The 12,108-nt window shown below is 30.9% G+C and overlaps 1 protein-coding gene across 4 annotated transcripts in view; it reads left to right on the top strand.

Annotated features, from left to right (window-relative positions):
* LOC112600845 overlaps positions 1 to 12,108 on the top strand; it is a 106,450-nt gene that overhangs the window by 14,347 nt on the left and 79,995 nt on the right. Inside the window, exons 1-11 of one of the 4 annotated variants that reach the window (XM_025348164.1) lie at positions 473 to 811; positions 7,022 to 7,268; positions 8,792 to 8,969; positions 9,497 to 9,791; positions 9,897 to 9,988; positions 10,265 to 10,477; positions 10,564 to 10,746; positions 10,838 to 11,035; positions 11,137 to 11,429; positions 11,515 to 11,695; positions 11,781 to 12,047. In XM_025348164.1, the coding sequence (XP_025203949.1) occupies positions 717 to 811; positions 7,022 to 7,268; positions 8,792 to 8,969; positions 9,497 to 9,791; positions 9,897 to 9,988; positions 10,265 to 10,477; positions 10,564 to 10,746; positions 10,838 to 11,035; positions 11,137 to 11,429; positions 11,515 to 11,695; positions 11,781 to 12,047 (2,242 nt within the window). In that variant the 5' untranslated portion in view covers positions 473 to 716. Of the gene's footprint in view, positions 1 to 472; positions 812 to 6,393; positions 6,471 to 7,021; positions 7,269 to 8,791; positions 8,970 to 9,496; positions 9,792 to 9,896; positions 9,989 to 10,264; positions 10,478 to 10,563; positions 10,747 to 10,837; positions 11,036 to 11,136; positions 11,430 to 11,514; positions 11,696 to 11,780; positions 12,048 to 12,108 lie in introns of those variants that run through there. The other 3 variants (XM_025348167.1, XM_025348165.1, XM_025348166.1) reach the window with 3 other exon arrangements.

Raw genomic sequence — 12,108 nt, 5'->3', positions numbered from 1 at the left:
CTGGCGGGCGCATACGAAATGACCTGGCACCTCATCGTGATCTTTGGGCGTAGTGTCGCGACCCGCAGCTGCGTTTGTGCAGACCGGCGGCGTTCGTCTCGAACGAGCTGCAGATGCAGCTTCGGCGGCCGCGCCGTTTTCTCGGCGTACACGTACAACACACCTGTGGCGATTACGGTGGCGACGGTGGGGAATTTCGGGCGGCAATTTCACGGTGGCGGCGACGGATTCGCTGGACGGCACGCACGGAGGCGGACGCGAATAAAACACCGGCCTGCCAGAGCGGTGTCGCGCTTGCATACTATTATTATTATTATCATCGTCGTCGTCATCATCATCATTATTATTGCTATCGTTATTGCGTTGCCGCCGCCGCAGCGGTACGCGCTGCGACCCAAAAATAAATTCCGTGTGTGGGTCAGTCCGTCGTCATCGGTCCGCGCGCCCTAACCACGTTTGGACCCGTTCCCGCTAAGTCCCCGCGCGCGGTATCGCGCGAGTCGAAACACGGGCCCGAAGGGGACGGACGCGGCGTACCGGGGTTTTCCTCGCCACATTGCGCGTTGCACTGCAGTTTTCCGTTTTCCGAGCGTATACGGACATGACCGCCCGGGGACCGGTAGGCACCAGCCGCGGTGCGATTTCCTCGCAGTAAATAACGTTCGCAATACGGCGACCGCGCGACAACAATTATTGTTACACGTACGGTGGTTATTATGGGCAACAAATGCTGCAAAAACCAGTCGTCCACGTACAGCAGCGCCAACGCGACCATCAAGTCGTTCTCGTCGTACAACTCTTCGATCGTCCGGTAAGTGCGAGCCTTTGTTCGGGATATGCACCGGTTCAGTGACAGATTTGGGTTTCGCGTGGCCTTTGCGTTTCGAAATAATATAGGTACATACTACCGGCTATTTCGCGACACCAACGACCGTCACTTGCGTGTAGGTATCTGCCGGGCGCAGACGCGTTATGTTACCCGATAACGAGAGATATCGTGCGAGAGACGAGTAGAAACGTTTTTCACGTTTTCTCCGCGGGGACAGCAAATTTGAGTTTACTGCGATAAACTGTTTTTACCGTTATATTAGTTTTATGCGTTGTACGCGCTTTATAGAGTTTCCTTAGAACCGGAAATGGAGAATGGTTTTAAAAGGGCTCAAAACGATAATCGGTTAGAAATTTGAATACACATACTACGTCTCACTTTATAATACTATATAAACGTAGTATTTAGCGATCAAAAGTCGCAAGACAAAATTTGTCTAAAAATATATCATTGAGCTAGATAAATTCGTTTTTGGAATGAATCCGACAGTGCTGACAATTACAAAAGAGTTTCAAATAACGATGGTTGTTTTCAAAATTGAGCGAAGCTGCTTTTAATTTTAAATAAGTACCTACTGATGAAATTCTTAGATTTCTCTTTTAAACTACCTATACTTAAGTTATAATTTACCTATAGGACAATACGATGTATTTATCATACATTTTTGTTGTATTTTAAATAATACAGTTTTGTGTTTATTTATTTATCTATTTTTAGTCATATAATTATTACGATTATATGAATATAATATGCTAAAATAAAATGTAAAATATTTAAAACTTTTTAAATAAAAAGTCCCTGTTATTATTGAAATTTATAACATTAAGTCGTTTATATGTCAACGGGACAGTGTATAGAAGGTGTCATTTAAAAAAAAAAATTTAAACTTTTTTTGATTAGCTTGAAATCAAAATGAATAAATTAACAAATCCAGATGCTATATTGTTTGCACTCGTCCAACTGTAGTAACATCTTGATTTGTAGACTGTAGGCAGCGAAAATGTACAATTTATAATGTAGAGTGTAGACAGAAATATAATTCAAACAACCGATTCAAGCGGCAACAGCTCCGCGCCAATGTGAAACGCCTGTTTACTATTTACGAACCATGTGAGAAATCAGTTTTTTAATGCAATATGTGTTCACGAAACGATGAACAAACTGTTTTTGTGTATTTTAATTTTGGAGGAGGGAGGGTCAAAGAAACGATTTTTTTCGATTGATTTATACAAATCACTTATCATTTAGATTCTGAGGAGTTAGATAAATATATTGTTTTTTAATATTATTTTACTTTTTGTGGCCACTATATATTTAATATTTATATTATATTGAATATTAAAAATATTTTTTAAAAGTTGAAATTTGAAAATTATAATGTTTTTGAATATGCCTAATAATTTTGTCGTTTCTAGATTTGTTATAGATTTTTAATTATTATTATTCTTAATATTATGTATATATTTTAATATTGTAAAAATAAAAAATGTTTCATGTTAATAGTATAATAATTATTGTTATAGATAAAAGGACTAATTTGGAAATGTGAGGTTGATTTAGTCTACTACTTTAACATATATTTTCACTTTTATTGTTATTCGTGAATTTATACTTCAAAGTTTAAACACTAACAACTTATAAATAAATGAATTAATATTTGTTATTATAAAGTTAACATATTGTATGAAAAAAATATTTGGTTAAAGGTTGTAAATTTAAAAAATATTAATATTCTTAAATTAGGTAGACAACCTGAAAAAAATTTATTTTATAATAAATTACAGTATAGACTATTTATTTATAATTACACGTACTCATATATTTCTTTTATATCAACCGCAAAAACTATTATTTTCGAAATATTTATTTGAACCTCACTAATAATTTTAAGTCACGTATTGGATTTGACCTGCTGAAATCTTGGCCTTTTAAAATTGTGCTGGGATGTATTTAATTAAAAACGACTAGGTATCACATACTTTGTAGAGTATTTTGTTTTAGTACTTAGACGAGTATATTTTAGTTTAATAAACTGTGATTTATTTTTAATAATTAATTACTTGTTTTTTTTATTTACGATAGTGTGACATTTATTGTGTATTTGTGTTTTTTTTTTTTTATCATAGACTTTGTAGGCTGGTATGTGCAATATACATTCTTAAAATGCCATTATTTTATACAACCGACATTTTATTTTGTAAGATCAATATTAATTGATCAACAATGATATATTTTATTATTATTATTATTATTGTTATTATTTTATTACTTTATATCTTAATTATTTTTTAAATACTCAACAGCATATATGTTATTAGCCTACTTTAACTTAAAACTAAATACAGGTTTATTTTTTTTAAGCTAATGACAATTTTTATAGTTTTACAATATTACTTATTAGGTTAAATTTTAAGAAAAAATATCATGCGTTCTTTTAGAATTTTCTTTTGAATGCAAAGCTTGTAATAAGTGCTTGCTGTTGGGAAAATTAATTTTTGATAATTTTATGTCTTTTAGTATATTAATTATTTAAAAGATTAGAGAATTTAATAGCTTTTGTGTTTGATTAATGATTTTTTTTCATATGCCATAATACTTACTGTAGTGTTTTAGTTTACACACATTTCGGAATGTTATCGATGTTTGATTAGATCAGTGGATTACACAGTTATGGTTAATAAAAAGTGAAACTGATTTTTTAGGCTTTATTTTTCTATCCATTACATTGTTTTATTTCATGTTTGCACTAGGTAAACTAGTAAATATTAAACAATAAAATACAATTTTGGTTTCTAAATTAATATTAATAATTCTCATAAATTACTATTAAAATATATTTAAACAATTGATTTTCTATGAAAAAATTTCAAATCCGAGTTTGGTTAAAGTAAATTAATATTTTTTTGTATTTAAATTTTAAATTGAGTGAGGATGAAATAATCAACAGACAAATATACATACAATTTATAACTAAATAATTAAATTTGTAGTTTTTTAAGTATAATATTTAAGTGTTTAATACTTAATACATATTAACAACCGCAACATATCGCCGCACTAGAGAAATTGTAGTGAATGGCATTGAATATACTTAGAATTGAAATGAGTTGTAATTTGTATAGGTTTTAGTAATATTGTTCACGTGTAAATAATATATACAGTAATTTGAAATTACGCATTAAATCGCCAAAACATTAAACGATATTGTACTTGACGTTAAATTTTTAAACTTAATGTAGGTAACCGTACTTATGAGTTATAAGGATAATAATATGTATTAATGATGGATTAACGGATTGTGATTTTATTTTATCGAAAAACGCCTACATGTTTATTTTTAAATGTTTTCTTTTGAATATTTTACCTACCTACGTTAATGCTATAAAATGTAATCCGAAGAAATCATTTAGCGAATTAATGTTATACTGGACGTTTTGTTTTAACTATTGAAGGTGTACGTGATGTGAAATTGATATTGTTAATTACAATAGAAACAATATAAATCACCAATTATTAATAATATAAAGACATCACGGAATTCACTATTTACCATATTATACATATTTATATAAAATAAAATATTATACTATATTATAAATAAATTTCTAATTATCTAATTATAATTATTTTATACTCTCATCGAAAGAAATTCAATAAAATATTTTCGAACATCACAAAGTCAACATAATTACGTCTATTAGCGTTTGTAGAATACCTGTTATATAACACGTTTTACGCATTTCGAAGCTTGTTAATTAGCACGTTTTAACTCATTCAATAACAAACTTGCGAATGACTTAACGCAATATATTGCCGTACATTTTGTTTTTAAATAAGTACCTATACAGTCGTGAAACGACATTCTGGTGATATATACTACTGTTACTGTAACAGTTTATACGATTATTAAAGAATACATTTATTCAGTAGGTACATTCCGATTATTATAGTCTCTAGCCAGGCACGTGTAGTTGCCCTTTTGGAATTTGTGGGAATAAAAATAATATATTATTTATACATTAAATATATATATATATATAAATATATGTACGCGCATAACACATTAATCTCCATCTACAGAACAACGATGACGACGACGTTGGCTTGAAAATAGTCTATTTTTAGGAAGAACGCGCAGAATCATAATAATAATTATACTCAGCAGCGGGGACGTCTCTGATCATTGTCACACTTATTTAAATATTTATAAAAACCGTAAACAAACGACTCTTTCGTGGCCTCACGACAATTTACATGGTCTACGGGCTATACTGCTATATAATGTATTATATTTATAAGTACGGTTTTTAATTATTCAATTTTTTTTTTTTTGTCAAATAGGAATGTTGACAAAAAGAAATTTTCTTGCTTTCGTCTAATACACTATTTTTATAATATTATAATATTATTATAGCTATTGAATACATTCCAATCCCGATAAGTATAATAATGAATTAGCTTTGTAAGAAAATGATTCTAAAAAATGCATATCAAATTACCTAGTTTTCTAGTATTTTGTTTAAAGTATCAAATTTAAGCAAATCGTATACTTATATTGTTTCCTATTATATTGAATTTAATAAATTTAATATGTAAATAGTTCAGTTAGACAAATTGAAGGATAAATGTAAATTTTTTTTTTTTCAAAAATGGACGTATGGATGTTACTAAAATAATTTTTCTTTTACATTCGTATTTAAAATATCGTACATAGTAGTTGTAGCAAAAATTATGTTTTTCTTGTTTGAAATTTTCAAACTCATCATCTCATCAAATAAAATTGTTAGTGTATAAATAATATCTATACTGGATATGTTTGATTGACAGATGTTTAACAACGTTCATGTGTTGTAATGATAAAGTCGTTTACATATCGATGGGAAATGTATCCTAAGTCTGGATGCAACTTATAGTCATATAAGTCATATATACTAATGTTAAATATCCAGAATCTTAAATAAAAAATGTTCTTTTTGAGTTAGTTTAAGTTAGATTATTAATACTTGATTTTGTCATTAAATATGTTATCAAATTTTAAATTTTATAATTTTAGTATTAAAAATGTTATTAGACTTATAGCAATGTGTTATACCTATGCTGAGTAGTCAAAATTTAAAAATATGCGAAAATATTAAAATAAAATATAATAACATTTGAAATGATTAATGCGTATTATTATTTGATTATACGTGAAAAGTGATTGCAACCTTTTATAACACTATACTTTCAATACGTTTATATATTATGATAATTGTATGACATAATATATCATATTTTTGTTTTTGTTATTTTGGCTGGCTAGCCGTCGGCTAAGTCAAGAACAACGGTCGTCAATTATTATTGTTGAGGTGGGCCCGTCGTCGTGACAGTTCACGTCATTTGCGATTGGTTCGAGCTACCGCGTTATTTTTAGGTTAGTTTATTTCCGTATATGAGTTTCATTAACGCCTCAGCAACCGGCAGTAGAGAAAATAAGGCGCACACCGTCCCGCGATAATAATGTTGTAGGTATATTAACACAAAAACTCTCGCTACATAATTTATTATTATTATTAAAAAATGCCCAAACAGCCGATAACATGATCGTGTTGTTTTGGTATTTGGTGCGATTGTTGTTGACGGCGTTCCGGAAGCCAAAATCGTAAGTACCTAAATAAATAATAAACACTGATAGATTTATAATAATCGGAGCACAACGCTTACGTTGCCACGTCGTATTTATAAATTTATACATGCATGTCATACCCATTAGGTATTGTGTACTTATTATGCACCTACCTAAATAGTAATGCGTATTAATTGCAATTTTAAATTTAAAAAAATAAATAGTCGTCCTTGACCTCGCTAACGAAAATTTAAACAGAGCCATACAATTTTAGTAGGTACTTTCGTAGAATGTATATTGTACCTATATATACAATTTTACAATATCCAAGATATTTACTACCGATGTTATGGGGAAAAAAAAAATAACCCAATTCTTTACCTACTGCATTTTTTTTAAAAATAATTTAAAATTTTATTTATAGATCTGTTTTGTGCATTTTTAATATGGAATGCTTACCAAGCACGAAATTTGAATAAATTATTTTGGCATAAAAAGTTGTGTCACCACGCAAATAAAATAGCTAATAATATGGATATTATTATGCGTTTTTATTTTTGCTAACTGAAAACTTTTTTTGTCTATAGGTCGGGCGGAAGTCATGCACTCACTTTTGGAACCTCTACTCATGTTGGTGATTCCTTGACCACCCTCACCATGAAGTCGAGTAATCATTCGGATGCCGGAAGTAAAGATTATCGGGGTGGTTCATCGAGCACCGTTGGCCAAGAAGATCTGATTCCAATATTTTTGAGACGCCTTAATGACCTTAATATCAGAGTCGGAACCAGAACTAGGTTTTTGATTGAACTCGAAGACGCTACGGGTGTTCAGGTGAGTATTTTTTATGTGATTGAAAAAAAAAAATATATATATATATATCGTATGATTAATTGCAATTTTCAAATGTACCTATACAATTCGTTTGTTTTTGTTGATATTTGTTGTTGTTCTTTTCAAATAGTTTTTTAAACAATTAACTATGGACAAGTTTTTAAAATTGAAGCTATTCTATTAATTATATCATATTCGGATTTGTATTTTCTATTACATCGTGACGGTGTTAAAGCTATAATATAATATATAGTCTTGTGCACCGTTAATTGTGTCGAATTTTATAAACAAACTCGATGTCGTAGACGAGCCACGTGATGATTTTGTTTTTCGAGTTTAAAAATAGACGACACTCTTCAATGATTAAAACACAATGCATGTGGTCTAAAAAATCTTTTCTTTCAAATCCTAAATCTGTGTCTGATCCTAATGTTCATAAAGCATTAATCGATTTACATTTCACTACTTCTAAAAACAAAGATTAAACTGTGTAATGTGTATTATTGATTATAATTTAAATAAAAATCGTACAATTGACTATTTATACCGATAGCTTATAATTTTCAAAAAAAAAAAACAATAAGCTTACTAACTATTTATTATTACTTACAATAATTTGTATTATTGATTATTATATAAAAAATTCGTACAATTAACTATGATTAGGTACCAAATATTAATTTTATTATTATCTATTTATTTTATTATGCAATAAATAATCATTGTGCAGAGAATTTTCTGGGGATAATAATGTATGTATCTAATGTTTATAGAAAGATTATTTGTTACTATAATTTTATTATTTAAGTCATATAAACTGCGATATTTGTATTATCATTGATTATACAAATATAATAAATTCTATTTTATAATCTATGTTTTTATGAAATGTTTTTTTTTTTTTTTTTTTTTTTTTATTGAACTTAAGCCCGGCAACTAGGGCCATTAGCTGTTTGTAAGGGTTACGTTGTAGGTTGGTACGGTAGGTTGTATTTTTATGATTGTTACGGTTGATAGCAAACACGTGTATGTGTGGCAAGGTTTTTAACCACTATGATCCCGAATGGTCACCCATCCGGGAGCTAGTAGCTGTGGCCGTTACTTACTCTCAGTCGCATTCCGCGACTGGTAGCAGCCAACGCGCCACGCCAAGCCACTATGAAATGTTTTTTAGCATATTTTTCAAATCTCTATATCTCTATAATTTAGGTATTAGTGATCCGTGTTCGTAATATTATGATTTTATTACTGCAATATTTATTATTAATTTTTCATAATTGGGAAAATTACCCAAAACCACGAAGTTGCAAAATATAGATCACTAGGTGGAAGTGAATAATTTATTGGTGTAGCGAAAAAACCATTAGCCTTATTCTAAATTACCAATAAATATTTAAAATTTAGTCATGTCATGTTTAATTTTAGGTTGCCTTACATTTTTATCATGGTTTTTTTTTTTAGGAAATGATTAAAAATCATATGAAATTGCTGTTGATAATTTATTATTATTTATTATTGAGTAGGTTCGTTGGTACCATAACAACGAAGAAGCGAACAGTGAAAGGTACCAATACATTCACGAAGGAGGGTTTTATTGTTTGGACATTGTCCCTGTAACGTTATTCGATGAAGGTCTATGGGTATGCACTGCACAAAACTACGCCGGTAAATCGTCAACCGCTGCTCATTTATCGCTAACTGGTGAGTACGTAAGGTCGTAAGGAAACAATGATTTCCTATTTTTTATCATCTAAATCTTGTCTTATAAATAATACTGCTTTTTTATCACTATTATTCAAAATATCTATGTGAAGAAAAAAGTCTTGTGAATAATCGTTTGAATATTATTTTATACGTTTTATGTTCACTATCATTAGTTTTGTTTTTGCAACCATTTCCTTGCGGTAGTATAAATTATAAAGTACACATTTTTCATAATTTATTTGCTTAATACTTAATGTGAACTAAATATTTATTTTTTACAAATTAATTTGTAGATTCAAAATTAGCATTTAAAATGTTGATAATTTTGGAGTTAAGGTGTTTAAATTATATACATAATTTTGCAAGATTAATAATTATCGCCACAGATACAAATGTTTTTTTTTTTTAATTACTTGATTATAAATAGTTATTATTATTTGTTTTAATAGACTTGTATTAAGTGTTTTTTACAAAATATTAAATCTATGTTACTTATATTATTTTAACGTGATGTTGGCTTATAGTTCCTAAAGCGTTCAAAAAACCAATTTTCGTCGAACAATTGAAAGCTGTGCTGACACAACGCGGAATTGTCTCACTGGAGTGCAAGGTGATCGGCGTCCCGACGCCTAAGTTACGATGGTACAAAGACGACAAGGAGATCAAAGCCGGCGACATATTTGCTCTGACGGCAAATTCCGAAGAAGACTGCTTGGGCATTTACACGTGCGAGGCAACAAATGTCATGGGCACCGCGCTGTCTACGTCAAAAATACAAGTGACTCATACACCACTCGATGGAAACCGCGATGCAGACAGGTATGCACCATGTGGTAACGATGAGACTAAATACGTAGCTTGAATGCTAGTACACGTTTTTTACGGCGAGAATTTATTTCGTTATAATTTAAATGTGTTTTTTAGTCTCATACCATATGGACCGCCACCGAAGTTCATACAATTTTTAAAAGATGCCTCCGGTAAAGTCGGCAGTGTACTGTTTTTAGAATGTCAAGGTAATTTTTAAAAAAGTATAACAAAATTATGTGTATATTGTATAGTTAGAAAAATACATTTGAAATACTAATAAAGAAAAGGGCCCAAAACTATCTAACTAATTTTAAATTTTTATGATAAATTAATAAAATATGAAATTTGATAAATGTATAGTATTTTAAATTAATAAGACACATAAATTCAGTATCATTTCTTATTGGTACAATTTTGGTTCTTTTTATTTCTAAATAAAGATTTAACACGTGTAGTTAAAGTGTAATCGTTTTTTTTCCTAGTCGAAGTACCACCATGGCCTCGAAGTATTGGATGGTACAACAACAATGGAATAGTAAACGAAAGCCCGTTATACCACCTGATGGCTGATGGGTTGGGCATGTATGGCATAGAAATTAAGTCACTCAGAGCCGATCATAGCACTACTTGGAAATGTGTTGCTACCAGTTCAACGGGAGCAAAAGCTGTCACTTCCTGTGTGGTTTCGGTGTCATGTAATGTTGTTTAAAATATTGTACCTTATGTCATACAAATTTCTTTAATACTATAACATTATTGACTTTATGTTTAATTTTCTCAGACCCAAAGAATTATCGGGTGCCAAGATTCTTAGAAAGCCTAAGGGCAATCATGACCGACGAAGGTTTAGTAAGCTTTGAATGCAAAGTCATTGGATACCCCACACCGCAACTTTCCTGGTTCAAAGACGGCAAGCAACTTCAACCTGGAGACGTTTATGAGTTAACTGGAAGTAAATCTTTAGGTATATTAAATTACATTGAAATTAAAAATATTATTGAAAATTTGAAAATTCTGTGTAAATATTATCATATTATGATTATAATATTATTTAGGTAGTTATTGTTGTGTTGCCCGAAATTGTATGGGCGAAACAAGTAGCATTGCTGAACTTACAATAGAAGATATCCAAAATCAACTGAACGAAAGTGAAAAACTTCAATTGACGTCAAACACACAGCCACCACGGTTTTTATTGGGACTTAAGAGTGTTGAGGCTAATATAAACGAATCTTTTGTTTTTACGATAAAAGGTCAGTGTATTGAACTGTATTGTTAAAAATGATGACTATTTAAAAGCACAAAAACAATGTTTAGATGAACATTTTAAAGTAATTAAACTTTTTTTTTTCAGTTGCGACTGAATCCGCACCTTCAATCAGCTGGTATAAAGAAGACGAACAGTTAACTGAATCAAATCGATACCAGTTTTCTACTGAAGACAATGGAACATATATACTAAGTATATTGTCACTTGAAATTGATGATCAGGCTGAATGGAAGTGTGTAGCAATTAACAAGTATGGTCAAACTGTAACGTCCAGTTTTTTGAAGTTAAATATTCCAAAAACTTTCAAAAGTCCAAGATTCCTCGAGGAACTGAGAATAGCGTTTTCGAACGAGGGGTCGGTTAACTTGGAGTGCAAAGTACGTGAACACTACAGACAGAATTTATAAATACGACGTGTTAAATATAAATGTGTTAAACGATTATATATTCGTCCTATCACAGGTGATTGGCGTACCGCAGCCGCAACTAAAATGGTTCAAAGATGGCCAAGAGCTAAATCCTGGTGACATGCACAAAATAATTTCTGGGCAAAGCGGTACATGCTGTCTGGGAACTTACACTTGCCAGGCACACAACTGTATGGGCACGGTATCCAGTTCAGCAACACTGTTAACAATGGAAGGTAACTTTATGTGCTCAACATTGCATAGTTTATCTATCAGTACTGAAATATGTTAGTACCTAATTATATTTTTGTCTCATTTTAGATAAGTCTACAGTTAAATCATGCGCTTCAGAAGAGTATTTGTCCGTCGGAAATCCACTTGTACGAAATGAATCTTTGTCAACTATTCCCGAAGAGCGAACAAGCCAAATGGAAAAATCATACACTATTGAAGAACCTGCCGATATATCGTTTTCATTTGATGGCAAAGAAGTGACCGTTTCGCTTTATGAAACTCCGGACTTAACGCACGACGAAGCATTGCAAATCATTGAAATGTATGCAGATGAACTATCTGAACATATATCAGGTATTTTATAATATATTAATTAAATAAAATTTAACGAGATGTTATAAAACTGTTTCTAACA

Source organism: Melanaphis sacchari, unplaced genomic scaffold, assembly GCF_002803265.2.
Source record: "Melanaphis sacchari strain LSU unplaced genomic scaffold, SCAv2.0 Contig72_pilon_pilon, whole genome shotgun sequence".
NCBI classification, from domain to species: Eukaryota; Metazoa; Arthropoda; class Insecta; order Hemiptera; family Aphididae; genus Melanaphis; species Melanaphis sacchari.
The sequence above is the reverse complement of the archived record's forward strand: the minus strand, read 5'-3'. Positions and strand labels throughout refer to the sequence as shown.